Genomic DNA, 18,047 nt, shown 5'->3' on the forward strand with positions numbered 1-18,047 from the left:
CATTTGCTCTCAGTTTCACCATGTCTGGCACCTTGCAGGATGGGAGCCCGGGTCTCAAAACAGGGTCTTCTCACCCTGTCCTGTCCCAGGAACAGGCTGATTAAAGGGTTTCTTTGGGAAGAGGATTACATTGTACCAGGAGACCATGTAAGTGTGGACAGGAAAACATATCTGTGCTGCCTTGGCATTTTTCCTTGTTTATCTGCAATCAACTACCCTTCGAGACACAGCACCCAGTGCCATGTGAACCTGAACTCTGACCCCCCGCGCCAATTCCTATGGCATAGCACAAGTATACGTTACTCATCATGCCGGCAGGTTTTGCACTCACCTTCATTCTCAATGTAATTTCTTTTCCCAAATGCAGCTTCTGGTAGCTTTTTCTTCAAGTCGGACAAACCCATGACATGGGTAATGTCCAGGCTGGGAGGCCTATGGGGATAAAGCAGTAGCTGGTGAGATCACAAGCCTAAAAGGCTCTCCGGATTAAGCACAGAAAGTTCTGGTTGCCCTGTCACCATGAAACCAGAGAAAGTAGCTCTGGAGAACACTGGAGAAGGTGCAGCTTGCTTAGCACTTTGCTGATTTGAGGATCCTGTTTGTAAACATCTCCAAACACTGATATTGTTGACTGTGTTACTGGCTGTTTCAAATTGCTGCCTGCTGGCTGGATTTTGACTGCTGAAGGTTTTAAGTATCTTAGTTTTTTGAATGCTAGTTACCTCAGTGTATCTTATTTGCCATTGTGCTGATCTGTAAACACAACTGGCTGATCATATATGCACCATCAAGAAGCCCACTTCTCACAAGGAGAAGAATCCTAAGCAGGAATAATTGATTTGGAATAAACATCCCAAAGCAGTTAACAAAAACAGATGACAAAATACAGTTGTTTCCAGCTGCAGTTCAGGGCCTGATCTCATGTCTTCATCCAGCTATTGCTGTGACACGGCACCGCCAGCTGCCCAACACCACTTTCCTAACACTGATGATTGCCCCCACAGTGCAGGTGGTAGGCTGGTACAGCTGCATGATGCTGATCAATGAAAGGATGGGGCAGGAGAATCAAAACTGGCTTTCCCTGGTTCAGACACCCAAAGATTTAATGCTTCACACTCCACAAATTGCACAGAAAGAAGAGGAAGGGGCAACTTACAGCTGGGCTGGAATCGTGGAGCTGTATGGGGTCCTTAGGGCGATGTTGCACAAAAGCTGGCCCCGGATGGAGAGCTCCCCCCTCCATGGGCAGTACAACACTACAGGCAAAAGGGAGAACAGCTCAGAGAAAGCAGGAGAAGAGAGAAGGGCAAACAGAGAAAGGTACATTTATAAAACAAACCAAATCACCAGATGCTCCTACCTTTGTGATTAAGTTCAGGTCTAGAGAAAAGGGAGAAAAAGAGGAACATTTAGCAATGGGAAAAGTAAAAACAGCCCACAAAAGCAACTAGGTATTTTGGAACGACAGCAAGTTGCTTACAGGCTCTCTATAGCTAAGACAGGCATTTCCTTCAGCTCCCTGTACCGGCAGGCGATGACTATGTATGGGCAGATCTGCCTTGGCCGCTCGGCAGTGCTGCCATCGGACACTTCATACACATAATACTGGGATGAGAAGGGAAACAGATAAAAAAAACACAAGGTGAGAACAAGCAAGGCACCTGGGCCAACACTGCGTTCCCCTGCAGACCGTGTTTGCTGCCTGCACAGTCCTGTTGCAAACAGATACCTGGCTCTGCTCAAAGGCTTGGCAGTGGCTGGTCTTTGATGGTGTGTTGTTTCTGCTCAAGGCGACATGGCAGTCATAGCCAGGAGATGGGCAGGTATAGCTGGTTGTGTAATTCTCAGAAATCACCTTGACCTTCCCCTGTGCCAGAAAATTAACAAAAAAATTTAAAATAATAAGAAAAATACACATAACTGTTCACAGAAACTTGTTTTAAAAGACCTCCTGAATCCTCCATTTCCCCAAAGACAGTATTGCTGGCAGCCCCGTATTCCCCACCACTGTGAGGGGGTTACATGCCTTTGTGTCCTTCCAAACATGAGGGCCTGACTTGGCAGAACTGGGCACGGCAGACAAATCTGCTCTGCTTAGGGGACCAAATGGGAGCAATGTGTTTTCAGTGTCAGCTACAGAAAGCAGGAACCAGTGGGAAGGGGAGAAAGGGGCCACATGCCAGCCCCGTGGAGGAATAGAATGGGGCTGTGATCTGAGCCACCTTAGGGCCCTCCCCTCAAACCCCCAAACACATGACAGTTCAGGGAAAAAGGTGACCCTAGGGGGAAATTCTGATCTCAGTGGTAGAATTTGGAAGGTCTTCTGCATCCTCTGCTGCCCTGCAGGCCACCAGTCAAGCCCAGCTGGATCTCTTGCTTTCTAACCTAACACATCCCATAGTAAAAAATCCTGACGAGCTCTCAACAGAGCCTATTTTACACCCCACCACAGTTACAGGCACCATTATCTCCTTAAAAACTCCTTGTACTGTATAGCGGCTTCTGAAAACTGTTCCACATAAAAAGCAAGATTTGTATTTTACCTTAATCAGCTTACAAATGACAATATAGCCTGATTTTCCATGATACCACGGTCTGGGATGAAGACAGTCTGCATACTTGGAAATATAAACTCCTATGAAAACAAAGCAATGCAAGATAATGTAAATCATCTGTTGAATAAAGCTGATTGCCAAAAAAGCCCTAAAGAGGACCCTCTTGCAGAAATGGGAGTCTCTGCAGAGCCAGTGCAGCAGATCAGAGCAGCACTTGCTGCCATAGAAAGGATGAAACTCTTTCTGACTCTTTTTCTTTTTTTGACTGCTGGTATGGAACAGCAATTATATGTTTTTCAGGATCAGCTCTAGGAAATGAGTTACCTTGGGTTTCTCCTGGGAGAAGTAGCCAGCTAAGGTTGGTTTTGCCCCACATTACATGAAAACATACTGAGTGAGGGCTTGTCTCTTACAGGAAGATCTGGTGAAGGGCTTCCAGGTCAGACTCCACGTGGGGCAGGTACTTTGCTCAATATGGAGTCACACAAAGACAATGTAGATGTTTATACAGAGGAAACACACACTACAAGGGTATGATAGCAGGCCCGTGGCATGGCACAGATCCTCCCAAGTCCCTTCCTTGGCTCTTTACGGCCCTTCAGCATCCCAGATGCCAATGTGAACCTTCTACCCTGTGACAAGGCCTATTCTGACATAGCTTGTTCCCATTCCTTCTCCACACTAAGGGCACATCATATGTGGATTTACTGGGGGCATGGGAGGGTTGGCTCTTCACTCCTGCTTTATCTTTGTAGACAAGACGGGTAGAGAAGTACCTGGAGGGGAAACAGGGACTGGGCAAGGGAAGGGCTACAAAGAGATAAACCACAGTATTAATCTCAGTCCATCAGGATTCAGATAATACACCCAGATGAATAACAAGTTCTTGTTTGGGTTTGCATTCACTGCCATTGACTGCTCAACCATTAGGTGTCTTGGCCTGCAAAGACTTCTGGGATGAGTACTGGGAGATCATCTGCTGCTGGCAGAAGAATTTCTCTGAGTAACGTGTCCTGCACTGCACATCTTGAGGCCCCAGACCTTTGGACAAGGAACAAGCACATACTGGAAAGGGCTTTGACATGTCATGATCCGCTCTGGTTATTAACAGGATTGTTGGCAAAAGCTCAACAAATGGACTCTGAAGAGCAAACTGGTGGGAAAAGCTGCCAAAATGCCACTTTGGTGACAAACGATTAACAAGGGATAAAAAACCTGAAAAGGAGAGATGAATTGATGATAACATTCCCTGGGGAAGATCGCATCTTCATCTGGTTGAAGGGGCAGAACGAAAACACTGCTGCTTGCTTGATCCAAACAAATGCAGTTTCCCATATAAGAAACACAGGTATCTCCATGAATCTTTGCAGTAAATAACAAGGCAGTACTAGGAGTTTGTCTGGGTGTTTGCTTTTATTTTTGAAGGAGTCAATATCCCCAGAACAGTGAACAGATCTCTTGACCTTATGAATGGAAATCTTACCTTTTGCTGGGTCACCAAGCGTGGAAATAGAACTGCTGTTTACACGGAGGCCTGTCTGACACACCTCTTTTGCCTTCAAAAGAAGAGACAGCCTCTTTTACCATCTATTTTCAAAGATAAGGGGGACAGCTACTGAAATCTGTAGCACAACAGTTGGTAAAAACACTTGCAACAGGCAAACATGTGCCACAAGTCAATTAGAGACCCTTACAGTCCCAAGACACCTGAGGTACAAAGGAAACTAAACACAACGTCCACAGGAAGAAAATTTGTTGTTTCAGGTACAAAATACTTGTTTTTATCAAGTGTTGTTACAAAAACCTCCATGGAAACAACAGCTTAGAAAAATCTGGAAAAAATCCAGCACCTCCAGAAACCACCGCAAGTGTAAGGCTGGACTTTGCACTTTCTTTGTCTGTGCAATTTGTGGAGAGATAAATGCAACGTGGATGCTGTGAAGGCAAAGGATATTTGCTACTCTTGTGTTCACCCCTCCACAGGCACAATTATTCCCTTGGGAGCATCCCACCGGCTTTGATTTAATCCATGTCCAAAGCAGATTCATTAAAGTGTACTAAGTCCAAATACATATTGACCAAGGAGTGACAACAGGAGCAGTCTGAACTCATATTATGGGAGAGAAATAAAAGCAAACCAGTCAAACTGTAGTCAGTCCCTTTATAAGCAACATGGGGCATGCATCACACCTAACTTGTACCTTCTAAAAGGCAAGCGCCTAGCTTAGACTAAGCCAGCTAGACTTCTCCTCTGAACAATGGAGAGGTCCTCCAGAGAGCAATTTAGGCCCAGGATTTTAGATGCCTGTATTAAATGAGGTCCAGCTGTGTTCTAGAGAGCTCCCTCTTTCCTAGGGTCTGTACCAGGAGCTCAGACACTCGGCACAGCCTGTTAATTTCAAACAGCCAAAACTAAGCCGGACAATTCTTGCACCCAAACTGAGACTGGAAGTGGTTTATTTTGCTGTAGCTCAATCCAAACTGAACAGAACTAAACCACATTCAGGCCATTCTCTTCCTGAACAAAACCATCTCTACTGTGATTTAGCACGGCACCATTAAATCACATTAAAAGTGAATTCCCACTAGATTCCCTGAACATCCTTGTATAGACAAACTCTCTTCACAAAATCAAAAGCATCCTTGAGAAAATGGGCAGGAGTAACTTTCCCAATAGCTATGTCAGGCACTCTCTCCAACTAGCTGGCAAAACCAAGGGAATTTGCCCAAATTACCTGACAAACTCCCATCTTCTGTAACAAAGCTGCTTTTTCTCTTCTAAGCCTACATGAAAGGTTTCACCTGGCTGGTGACAAAGGGAGACTCCTTTATCTCCCTGCAGAGGGCAAAGTAAGCAGCGAAATCTCAAACAGTAATTGATTGGAGAGATGCAAAATAAGATTCATCACTAAAACCTCCCAGGAGCTGCTTTCAGAACTTGTTCTTGACTGTTTGCGCAGTAGTAATTGCACTGGTAACCACAGTACAGCAAGCCAGGACACTTCAGTCAACAGATCTGCTGGGCTTTGGTGGGACAGAGCACACATGCAGGCACTTGGCATCAAACTTCTTAAGCTGAATAAATGTTTCAGATTACCTCTTCTTCATTATCAAACAGGAGAAATGCAAAGGTCTCCTCCAGCTCCTCCTGGCTGTACCCAGCGGCTTCCTTTGCTTGGGCAAAAGCTTTCAGCTGCAGAGGACAACAACACCACTTTGTTCTAGTCTGTTCAAGCCACAGCCAAGTGACACGTGTTCATGGTGTGAGGACAATGTATCCCAAGTACCTCCAGTCCAGGTCAGTACAGGGCAGCTGGCAGCAGCCAGGTAATGCCAGACCCACTCATGTGCCCACATATTATTTCCTCCCCCAGGCACACGCATACCCAGTCTCCCAACACAAGGCCCCCACTCCATGTATCTGTCCCTGCCTTTGTCCCCAGCAGAACATGTTCAATATCCTCCAAGGGACAGCAGGCACATCCAGCCCCACAGTGCCATGCTCTGCTCATCCTAGGGAAGTTCAGCCTTATTCCACCTCGCCCTCTTGCCACACATTGCCAGCTACTGGGGAGCTTGTTTCACTGAGCAGCTGGTGGAGCATCACATCTCACAGCCAGCTACGGCCATAAGAAGACAAATCATCTCAGTCATGGAGAAGATGCCTACAGAAAGTGAGATGCTTGGAGGCACCTCTCTTTTTCTCTCTCCACTGAGAAGGGAAGCCTAGACTATTTTGACTAGAGGCAGGTGCTATCATGCAACTACAGCTCAGATGGTTTGGCTACAGCCAAGTAACACATTACTCCAGTTTCTTTTGTGTGATAATTAAAGCAGAGCATGTTCTCAATGCCAACAGGGAGAACATCATGGGAGCAAACAGACCTGGGTCTGAGTCCAAGATGTTTTGGGGCTTTAATAAAAGAAGCTGTAGAAAGACAGGATTTTTAAAACAGGGTTAGATTATAAGGAAACAACAATCTCATCACTGCTTTTGCTTATTTTGGCTTTAGAACTCACAGGCAAATCAATGAATTACTTGATACCTGCTTTCCCAGTTTTTATCCAGCTCCACAGTGACTATCCCAGACTTAGGCAACCAAAATGTCTAAGCTCTATTTAATTCATGACAACAAACAGACTCATCACCTTCAGTCCCCAGAGAAGACAGCCTGTCTTCCATGCCAATGACCGCAGGAATATAGGGATAAAAGGCATTTTAAAAGTGGCTCTCTACATGCCCCACTCAGCTGAAGAAAGGGAAATGGAGTTAAATTTTGTGCCTGTACAGGTGTGAGGGCAGATGGAAGAAATACCACGGGGGAAATCTGCCTTGCTGTGAATCAGCACAAGTTTGATAACATTAAAGCTCTCTGCTAGGTATCAAACCAGGATTTAAACCTGCCCTGAAGACCTGCTCCAGGAACTGCTGTTGAATGTTTGTCAACACTGGCTGAATGGACTTTTGTTCCTGATCAGATTGGGAAGAAGTGCAAGAAAGCAAAGAAAAGGCTCCCTTCAGCCATGAACTGCAAATGGGGCTCTGTAAGGCAGACAAATCAGTCACGCGCTGCAAAGGGAAGACAGACCTGCCAATAAACTGGCATTTACAGATGTCTGCAGCTTCCAAAGAAACACCACCCTTCTCCAAGCTGCCAGCAACACCCTGCTCCTCCATCAGCCTTACCTCACTCCGGAAAACATCATTTTCCACCAGAATTGCTTGGCTGTACTGAAAGCCATCCTGAGATGTAGAGTCCAAGTAGGAGCTCTGCAGCACTGAAACTGCTGTCTGCAAAAGGGAACTTGACTCTTCCGACTTCAGATGGAAACCTGGAGGAAGAAAGCAAAAAAGCAGGTGCAGATATTAACTCTGGGTACCCCCAGACCAGTATGGGGCCTCAGCAGAGGCAGGCGGCAGTTGAGTGTGGCTCACCCACTACACAGGGGCCTCATTTAACAAGCCCAGATCTCTATGGAGCAAGATCAGCTCTGTGGCTCCTACTGGGAGCAGCAACTCCTCTCCAGCCATGCAACCCCCAAGTCTTTGTCTGCAAGTTGAACTGCCCTTCGGCAGGAGGAATACAGAGCTCTCTGCCAGTGAGTCCTTAAAGTTTTTCCTTGGCAACAGGAAAAAAAAAAAAATTGATAGCAACTGCCAGAAGCAAAGCCTTATGGTAAACAATTCTTACACTGAGCACATCAGAGTTTTCTCTTGTGCTCAAGTTACTTAGATTTGTTGCATGCTCTTTTACGGTGCGAGAGTTGATGTTTACACATAGGGAAACTGGTGCATGCTCGGTTCTTTGGGGTTATCTGTTTACTATAAAGATCTTCAGGTCTTGGATGAATGTGGTTTTCAATGCCGAGAGAGCAAGCCTTCCTTCAAATGTGCAGAGCCTTCTCGAAGCCCAAACTCTCTCCAGACATTTCTGAAATAAATCATCCCAGTAAAACACTTTCCAACAGCATCCCAGTAAGAAGAGGTCCCAAAGCAGTTGACAAATAAGTATAGATGCAGAAACAAAGGAAAGCACTGCAGTACTTGTGCTCTTACAACTGTTAAAATCCAAATATTAAATAAAGCAGCCACCGAGAAGCACAGGAAATCCTGGACTCAGTCCCTGTTGCACATCTAAAAACCTTTATTATTGGTGGTGATTCACGAGCTACGAAATTTCAAATCCCAAGCTGAGTTTGCAACATAGACACATTCAAAGGTTTATTTCTTCTGACCTATCACTTTAAGAAACAGAGTAGTTCATCTATAAGGAAAGAACTGCAGAACTGCTGAGGCCTGCCCAAAGAACAGGTTTTGCATGTTTTGCATGCTGGTCGCTCTCTAAGAAAAAACACACCAAAATTTTTGAGAATTGGTGAGTTTTTGTTTTAATGTCTAAAACAGAAAGGCCCACATTCCTCTGGTGGTGAGCAAGACGGCATCTGTTGTAATCCTGCAACCCACTTGGGAGTTTTGCCTCCTATTTTTAAAGGGTAAGTTTTAATCATTTTCTTCTTTTCCACCCCTCAATTAAAAAGAAGACGACAGAATCATTCCCTATGTCACAAATCTTGTTATTCCTCTTGAATTACTAAAAGGCTGAAAAAGGACCTAATATAAGGAACAGGAAAAATAACAGTTCCAACCGCATGCATTAAACTCATTTAGCTACACTGCTCTAAGCCAGTTCAGCCAGTGAGCACTACAGGGCTTAACAGGGGAAAGGAGACAGCATCTGCTTTGTGACATCAAAAGACTGATCTGGACAAGGCCAAAAGTGGGAGGATCAAAAAACTGTTGTGAGAAAAGCATGTATGGTGGAAATGGAAATTGGGAACACAGAAAGGAAAGTCTTTAGAAGTACTTTTGCCTCTCCTAATCTTGTACTGGGATCTTTTATGCCCTCTTGTATTCACTTTCTAAACTTCCCACTTTCAGGTGATGCCTCTGTAATTAGTAGTAGTAGTAAAAACACAAGTGAAAAAAAGCCTCTCAAGAGCAAAAAAAAAAAAAAAAAAAAGAAATAAAGAGGTCTTCCATTTCTCTCTCAGTATTACTGTTTTCTCTCTTTGAGCATAATGAGGATAGGAAAGGATGTTCTGTTTCCTCACTTTTTTTCCCTCACTTGTCTTCTATTTTGCTTTGTTGGGTCTCCTGCATCCTGTGGCTCTCAAGGAATCAGCCAGGGAGTTCAGACTCCTCCATGTAAATCAGATCAGGGAATTAGGTCCAAGCTCACAGCTCTGCTCAAAGGTTTGGATCAAACATAACATTCCTTTACGCTTCTTGCTGGAGCATCACAACACTTATGTCCAGAACCATCCTCCGAGGAAAGATAGCCCCATGCCCAGCACCTTTTCTGCTACTCTAAACAAGCCCAGCTACCTCAACTGTGCCTCATGTTCCAAAAGCACAGGACTGCAGCAGGTGTTACTTAATTTCACAGCTTCAAGCCATCTCATTTTTCACGGTGCGATATTCTGCTTCTCCTACTGCCAGCATCTTGCAGCTCTCCAACATCAACAAGTTTGGGGTCTTAGAGCATGAGAAAGGCCATGTCTAAACATGCAAGCTGGGAGCCAGTCATGTGTTTTTATGCTGAGTACGTGAGACACCAAGTTGACAAAGAGAGATTACGGAGTTAAAAACCCCACTGAGTGCAGAACATATATTGAGGGTATGAGGCACTAAATTAGCAAAAGAATGAGATATTCTGTATCATTCAGGGGTACAAGCTAAAGGCTTTTAAAAAAAGGCCTGGGAAGCTCTCAGAAATCCAACAAAACCGGCAGTTTTGCAGATGATAACTCACACATTTGTTCCTCCCTGCAGGTTGAGCTGCAGTGTAAAAATGAAAGTCCAAAAGGAGAAAAAAAAACCACGCTGTAGTGATACATAAATACATGAGCTGACACAATCACAGAGCATGGCACCAAGCCCAGCAGCTTGCTGTGACCCTCATCTCCCCTTTCAGATTTAAGGGGTTCCTTCAGATCTGCTCCCACCCTAAGGAAGGGTCTGCGCTCACACAAATACATGCAAAACCCTGACACATTCCAGGTTTCGTTTACAGGGGCAGAAGGCCCTTGACAGTCTCTGCACAGGCTGCAAGGAGGCAAAAGTGAAAGTGCCTAAACCAGAAGTAAAAGTGAAAGTGTCCACTCCCCGCTGAGCAGCTTAGACATACCACTACCACCATGCAGCATCCTTAGGGAACTGGACTGACTTCTTGCACAGGGTTGGACAGACAGCAGAGATGCACAGGACTGACAGCTGGAGGACAGCTGCAGAAACCCAGCACAGGTCTGTACCAGCACGGTCCAGCTGAATCCACAGTGGGTGTTTTCCATGCCCTGAAAACCTTTGGAAAGGGATTCACAGCCTGTCCTGGTGATTTTCTACCCTGACAGCAAGGGAGAAAAAACAGTCACCTTTGCAGCTCTTAACATCTGTTTTCAATACTGCAAGTAAGGCTGATCTTTCCCTTGTGCTGTGGTTGTGCAGAAGTCGGCTTCCAACAGCCTTGCATCTCTTGGAAGGCTGCTAACCTATTCCTCCCTCTTCCTGCTCTAGACTTAAAGCCAGCTCCTTTGACCTTTCTTCCCCAATCATACCTGCAAATGTCTTGACGTGTCCTGTTCTGTCCTCTGCAAAGCATGGGCTAAAGCCAGCCTGAGCGGACATGCCCAGCTGGCAGACATGCCCAGCCCATCTGCTGTGCTCCCCTTTCCAACCCAGGGCTCCTGCAGGTGCTGGATGCCCATCAGGAAGGCCAGCTGTGGCCAAGAGACACAACTTCCCAAAACCAGGATCCTCTTTTGGCTCATCCATTTTCATGTGACCTCTGGATGGCCTCACCATGCAGAAGCTTCCAAAGTCAGCCCAGGAAGAAAACCCATGGCTTTTGAACTACTTACTTGTAAAGACTTGTACAGAGAAAAAGGTTTGCTTTTCTTCCTGTTTTGTTTTTTTTTTTAACCTTTAGATTTTAAATAAAATGCAGTGCTTGCTGCAGACATTTGAATGCTGTCAAATCTCCAAAAGTCTGCAACCCAGCACAGTCAACACGTACTGAACACTGCCACACTGCTCACCTACAGGGCTTTCAACCTGTCCTTGGCACGGCTGCTCCTGCATGTTCCTTTCCCACAGCCCTTCTCCATCTTGCCTCTCTTCAGCCAGGATTTCCTCCATTTTCCTGGCTCGGTCCCATCGTTAGTATGAGTTGTAACAGCAGGCATCACTGGCTGTGTCAGCTCTGGCACCGCCACATGCCACTCCGTACCATCTACAGTTCATTTACTGCCAGCTGAGACTCCTCAAGATCATCACTCAAACTTCTTTGGGTCTTCTGAAGTCCACTGTCTCTCCCCTGTTTATAGTCTCCCATCCTGATTTTGCTGCTCTTACTCTTTAGTTTTACTTTCTCATCACCTCTAGCACACAGTAATTACGACAATTATATGAACCGTCCCTTTTAACTCCGTGTTATAAAACTCCACAGTACTACATGCTTGACTAGCTATCTACCTGCAAAATTCTTTCAGCTATTATGTGAGATGTACAACCAGTATGACACACTCACCAAACCACTCCCAGAAGTGGGGCCAGTCAGCAATGGAAAAGTCTCACTTCAAAGATGATCCATGTCGCTGAGTCCAGAGTCAGCCAGGCATCCCCAGTGAGCAGGACATCATAGGACATCAGTCCCTAAATAGTTGTTTAAATATACTGACAAAGAAGGATGTCTCTTCAGCCAGCAGTCCTGAGACATCCCTGATAAGCTCAGCCAAAACCTCCTTGATGGGAAGCAGGTGGCAGGACAAAGAAACAGATAATGAAAAACAGAAGTCAGCAACTACTATTCTAGGGACTGATCATGAGGAGTGAATCTGTTAGCAAATGAAAAGGGAAAAGGCCTCCCACTGGGGATGGAAAAGGTGGCAAAGGTTGTACCACGGGCTGTCTGGCAGAGCCAGGAAGGGCTCTAATAACAAGTAGTGCTTTTTTAAGATCTTGCTGTGGGATGCTGCAGAGGAGTTAAAAAAAAAATCAGCAGGGGGGGAGAATCTATTAAATGCAAAGATTCCACCTCTTCCTCAGGAAGTCCCTGAGCCACACACCTGTTCATGTGGTATGAGTTTTCAGGAGAAAGAACGCTGCACCTTTGTTTACATACTTTTCACCAAGTGGTCACTCCTGGAGTCAGGATACCAGCCAAGATGAATCTTGGGTCTTAGCTGGGACTGTCCATTAAATTAGCACAAGATTTTACCCCTACCCCGACGCATGGAGCCAGGCTGATGCCAGATGATGGATATGCAGTGCCACATTAGTGTGACGGCAGTAGGAAGCATCTCTTACTCTGTGTGATGCTGTCATGGACAAGACAACTTACTGAGTCAATTATCCTGCAACTACTACGGGCCTCCTGCAAGCAAATCATCGTAACAGACCATTACAAACCACCTCTCTGCAACAGATGTTTCCTCATACTCTCAGAAAGAGGGTGGTTGCCTTGCTTGGAGGTTCAAGAGCTCTCCTAACCGTGGAGCTGTTTTTCCCCAGAGGAACCAACCACTCAAACTGCTGGGCAAGGTGGGGAAGTTTTGGATGGCACAACTCTCTAACCTTTGCATTTAGCCGAGAAAAGCAAGCAGGCTAATGCAGTTCTGCTCTCCTAAATTAACATCCTTGGCCTAAAACGCAGGAGTTATGTCCCTTTTTGGGGTCAGATGGTATCTTTTGCAATCTCCTGGTTTGATGTATTTAAAACACTCTTTCATAGCGAGACAAGGTGATTGCTGCCAAACTGAAAAAAAACAGGTGCTGGATTGTATTTTAAATTACATCTGAGATCAGGCAGCCTGGGAATGCAGATATCTAGGCTGCAGGAGCTTTTGTAATGCTTTTAATCTCAGTAACAGAGACTAACAGTATTTTTTTAGATTACTTTTAGGAGTCAGGTGACGCAGGGAACCTCTTGCATCCTCTCAGGAGAGCTACCACTGTCCAGAGGACACGCAACCTTTACACAGACAGGTCCACTTGAGCACTGCCAACGCAGATTTAATCTCACAGCAATATCTGAATTCATCTAGTTGGATGGGGAGAAAACATTATTAGTTTCCTCATGAGTAGGGAAGGCTATGTTCCTACACTATGTAAAAAAACCCCTGTGTCATAAGGATTCTCAGCAAGCCTGGTTGTTCCAAACTGTGCCCAAAATTCCTACCCAGAGAAGGCAGCCCCAATAAGACTGTACATAATTACACAGAGAGCAAGGGAGCTGGGCTTGTTTAGTCTGGGCAGAAAAGCTGGGGAAATCCAACTGCAGCCCACAACACCCTGACGGAGAGTCACAGAGATGTTGAAGCCTCTCTTCTTGCACCAGCAGATGGAAAAAATAAGGGGAAACATCTCAAGTTGCACCTTTGGAGGCGTTCAGACTGGACAAGAGGATTAAATTTTTTCCTTAGAGAGCGATGCAGCCTCAGAACTGGTCACAGAGAGGTGGAGGTCCCCATTTTTGGCTGGGCAAAGCTACAGCTGCCCCACTCTGACGCTGGTGAAAAATATACTCAGGGTAGGAGTCCTATACCAGAGAAACCTTCCAAGTAACATTTATTTGATTTTATAACCTCCCTCCTGTTAGTGTCAGCCGCTCAAGTAATTGAGGATGTGGTTACTACAGGTTTTCCCTCGTTAATTCATTGCAACGGCAGTTGTTGCTGCCTTTCATATCAGCAGATGCTCCTCAGAGTCCCCTCCTGCCACAGCTCCCCTCTTCTATCATCTCATATAGGGTTGCCACCTGTTGTAGGTTCACTCAGCTGCAGGTGTCTGCAACTGGATCTTCCAAAATCTAGCACCAGCACAAGTATTTTAGCACTTAGACAACTAAAGATAACCTCTTCTTTGCAAAACCATCCAGTCAAGTGACTCTGCATGCTAGTGCAGTAGCTGCAATGGCCTAAGAGTGAGACTTGACGTGCTTTGACCTTGTGGGAGAGCTGTAGACTCACGCACAGCAAAATAAAAACCCACTGATGATGGGTTTGCCTTTGCTAGGTTACGTTTCGAGGATCCCTTGCACACAGCCCACAGACACTACATGGAAACCCACATGTTGAAACCCAGGACCCACAGAGCAATATCCAGTCCCTCCCAAGAAACATCAGCCTGCTGCCATGTGAGCTGGAGTTCATCTACTGCCTCCTGGGACCCTGAAAATTGATGCTGAGAATGTCCTGGATCTAAAGGCCATGAGCTGCCAAGGCAACTGCACACACTGCAGCGATGTCCAGGGCCTCCCAACACATAGGCAGCCTTGTGAGAGCAACAGTTCATGTGTTAAAATGATCTCCCAAAGGCAGAACTCCCCTATTTGGGAAAAGAAAAAAATCCAACCCAACTTGTTTGTGGCTGGAGAAAGCAAACATACAGTTCCCCTGCCCCAAATCCTGCAGCTGCATTCCTCCAAACTGCTGGTTACTTACTCCTTTTGCCTGTGAGCAAGCCTGAAAACTTCCCAAACAGGGATACATCCTTCCTTTGGTGTGGTTTGTTGCATTACTTTTGCTCTCACCATAGATGCTCTCCTACCAGCACTGACTTTCCCCATCTCTTATTCTGCTTGATAAGGCAACACAGTTCTAAGCACATGTCCTCTGTGGACCCTTTGGCTGAGGAAATTACCGAGACACACTTACAGTTTCAAACAAAACCAGAACCAAAGCCAAGTACTAAAATCTCCATGCACACTGACTCCAAAAATCCCATCAGAACTAGCAGGTTCTCACCATCTCACCATCAATCCCCGCACCCAAGAAAGCCAAACTGCACAAAAACAGCACTTACCAAAAATAATAAACATTTCCCTTTCCTGTCTCAACATGATTCTAATCAAGAACAATCAGTTAGTCACTTCAGCAGGTGTCCGAGTGACTAACATATATATTTCATGTAATAAAACCAGTCTATTCTACCAAAGCTGTGATCCCACATGCATTTTGGTGGCCAGCTACAGTGACCTATGCAAGCCCTTGCCCCAGTGCTTCTCTTCCCCTCCTGGCACAGCTGGGGCTGTATAATGAAGAAAGTCAGGAAAGTGCAGCAGAAAATAAAGTAAAAGAAGCTATTTTTAATCCAGATATGTTCAGCAATCTAGACTGCTCCATGGCTCCACACAAAGAATTGTACCAACATAGTTCAAAGGTGGGTGGATGTAAATGTTACGGGGTATTGGGGGTGAGTATCTGGGAACAGGGAACATTTAAGCTAGCTCTGCTACTGCCAAACCCGCCAGGTTTAAGAGGAACACTAAAAATAGACCAAACTAGTATGCAAAACCAGTTTCAGTGCTGGGTGATACAGTGTCTGGTCCTAGGCAAGTATTGACCCTTCTTATCGCAGCAGATAGGGAATTCTCTGACAAAATGATTTTTCGATTGGAAAAACAGCAATTTCTGTGAAATCAGACATTTTCTTGACAATGTACTATATCTCACAAATTCATTCAGGTGCAGACTGGTAATTTCCAGCCTCAGCCATAGGACAGCTAGTGCCCGCAGAGCCCCATGTCTGGCTCACTGTTCATTACCAGTCTCTTATAAGCACTATAATGAGATCTATCAAGCAGCACTAAGAAACATCCACTTTGACCAAACACTTGAGGTAAAACCATGAGGTTAATGTTCTGACTTGAATCCCCCACAGAGCAGAGCTTCACCCAGCATCTCCTGCATTCACAATGAGCACCAAGCCACCAGGCTACTGATTATTCTGAGCCAGGCAGCCTCTATTGCACATTTAAAAAAAAAAACAAAACACAAATGCAAAACCAACGTTGTTCCCATGGAGTAAGGAACACGTTTTACAACTGTTTTTGTGCCATCCACTTTCCTGATTGCTTCATCTACCCCAGACTTTTATCCACCACCCCCCATAAGGAGTGCAGGCCTACAGTTCAGCAAGCCCTGCTCCTACCCAAGCCTCTGCGGGACAATTAGTTTGAGGACAATCTGGGTGCAGAACTGTGCAGGACCAGAGGAAAAACATTTTTTTACCCCTCTTCTGGGGCCAATTTCCAGTCCTGCAGGGCAGCACAGCTGCTCCACAGCAGGAGCAGAGGCCTTCCAGCCCCCAGTTCCGTACGCCAGCCCTCAGGAAAGGAGCAGCACACAGCCGAGCTGTTTGTATTTCCACGTCCTGCTCCTGAAGGACACCTGTACTGACCAACACGGCTCCCCAGGGACAGACCGAAGCTGTGTGTGGCCACAAAAAACTGAAAAGGACTGCGGCTCTCCCAGCTGCACCGGCCTTGGGTCTGCTACTGGCACCAGCGGGAGCTCGGAAAAGCCAACGTGGCCTCAGCAAGGCAGCCAACGCCACATTAAAAAAGCTGTTTTCTAGGTGTCGAAGGCCTCCAGGCGCCCAGGAGCTGGGGGCAGGTGCCTCACGGTGCCCCTCACCCTGCCAGGGGCAGGCACCCCTTCAAGCTCGTCCCCACCGGGCCCCGCAGCCCCGGCTCTGGAGAAACAGGGGCGAAGCCGGCTCGGCCTCTCCTCCTCGGGCGAAGGGTGGGACTGAGCCGGCCGCCCTCCCCGCGGCGCGCCCCGCGACCGCCCCCCGGGCCCCGCTCACCCGTGCCCGGCTCGCCGGCCTCCTCATCCCGCCGCTCGCCCATGCCCAGGACTCGCACCTCGCCTCTCCCCGCCGCTCCGGCCTTCACACCGCCCGCATGCCGGCCCGCCCGGCCCTCGGCGCGGCTTCGCTCCCGGCGGGGCCCCGGGAGGGCGCGGCGCTACCGGGCCGGGCGGGCCGGCGGGCTCAGGCGGCGCGGGGCGGCACACGAGGCGGGCGCGCCGCGGGCCGCCGCCATCCGCCGGCCCCAGGAAGTGAAAGGGCGCCGCGGAGGGACGGCGGGGCGGGGAGGCAGGGCCAGGCCGGGCCGCGCCGGGGGCGGGCGGCGGCAGCCGGGAAAAAAACAGAAAGTGAAAACTGAACCGGAAAGAGAGGGCGGCCGCGCCCGCGGCCTTCCTCTTCCCGCGGGTCACCGCCGCGCCGGCCCCGGCCCTGGCCGCCACCGGCCCCTCACCGATCACCTCCTGGCCCGGGCACCTTCCCTCGCCTCGGTCTTTCCCCCGGCCCCTTGGTTCGGACCTCGCCACTGCCTCTCAAGCCCTGCCCCGATCGCCTCGGCGCCTGTCTGCAGCTCTTTCCTCAGGTTTCCCTCGGCCTTCACCCGCCCTGGGCCCTGTCGCTCACCTCAGCGCCTTCTGCCGGCACCTTGTTTTGGGCCTGCCCTGGGCCCCTTCCCCCGCCACACCTTCCTTCAGCCCCTTCTTTCGGGCTTCCCCTCAGCCCCTCCCTTTGGCTCTTCTCTTGGCCCCTTCCCTCAGGGCCTTTCCCTATCTTTAACCCTTCTGGCCCCTTCCCTCATCTTTCCTCATCCCATTTTCAGTGGCCCCTACCTCAGTGCCTCCTCCTTGGCCTGTCCCTGTTGCTGCTGCCTCCCGTGGGGTGGGGTGCCCACGGGGACCCTCATGGAGTGGCTCCTGGCCCCACTTCACACCAGCAGCCCCTGTGCAGTGGGGTTACTTGGTCACCCCTTTTAAATAGGACTTTCTCCAAGATGTTAAAAAGTGCCCTGTGTCATGTGAGTGTGTGTCCCTAGACATTCTAAGTTTCACTCCTCTGTTGAAAACATGGAAGCGTTTGGCCCGGGTGTGGATTTGCTCCAGGAGTGGAGGGATAAATGAATGTCTGACCAGAAGAAGTAGATAAATAGATTCCAGGTGGTAGATGGAAACTGGGCTGTCTAGATCAGCCCAGCATGGAGACATGTCACTTGAGTAGTTGCATGTGAACCACTAGACCAGGTTGCTTCAAGCCCCATCCAACCTGACCTTGAGCACCCCCAGGGATGGGGCAGCCACAGCTTCTCTAGGCAACCCATGCCAGTGCCTCACCACCCTCATAGTGAAGAA

General features: G+C 47.7%; 1 protein-coding gene across 7 annotated transcripts in view; it reads right to left on the minus strand.

Annotated features, from left to right (window-relative positions):
- The window catches only part of TASOR2 (transcription activation suppressor family member 2), a 43,673-nt gene extending 26,624 nt beyond the window's left edge, over positions 1–17,049 (minus strand). For 3 of the 7 annotated variants that reach the window (XM_056342114.1, XM_056342110.1, XM_056342107.1), the window contains exons 1-10: positions 16,702–17,048; positions 7,243–7,388; positions 5,653–5,748; positions 4,039–4,111; positions 2,544–2,635; positions 1,730–1,867; positions 1,481–1,605; positions 1,361–1,380; positions 1,157–1,256; positions 332–432 (exon numbers count right to left, since the gene is read on the minus strand). In XM_056342114.1, coding sequence (XP_056198089.1) covers positions 332–432; positions 1,157–1,256; positions 1,361–1,380; positions 1,481–1,605; positions 1,730–1,867; positions 2,544–2,635; positions 4,039–4,111; positions 5,653–5,748; positions 7,243–7,388; positions 16,702–16,744 — 934 coding nt within the window. In that variant the 5' untranslated portion in view covers positions 16,745–17,048. The other 4 variants (XM_056342111.1, XM_056342109.1, XM_056342112.1 and 1 more) reach the window with 3 other exon arrangements.
- Positions 17,050–18,047: the final 998 nt, after the last annotated feature.

This window comes from Falco biarmicus, chromosome 5, assembly GCF_023638135.1.
Source record: "Falco biarmicus isolate bFalBia1 chromosome 5, bFalBia1.pri, whole genome shotgun sequence".
NCBI classification, from domain to species: domain Eukaryota; kingdom Metazoa; phylum Chordata; class Aves; order Falconiformes; family Falconidae; genus Falco; species Falco biarmicus.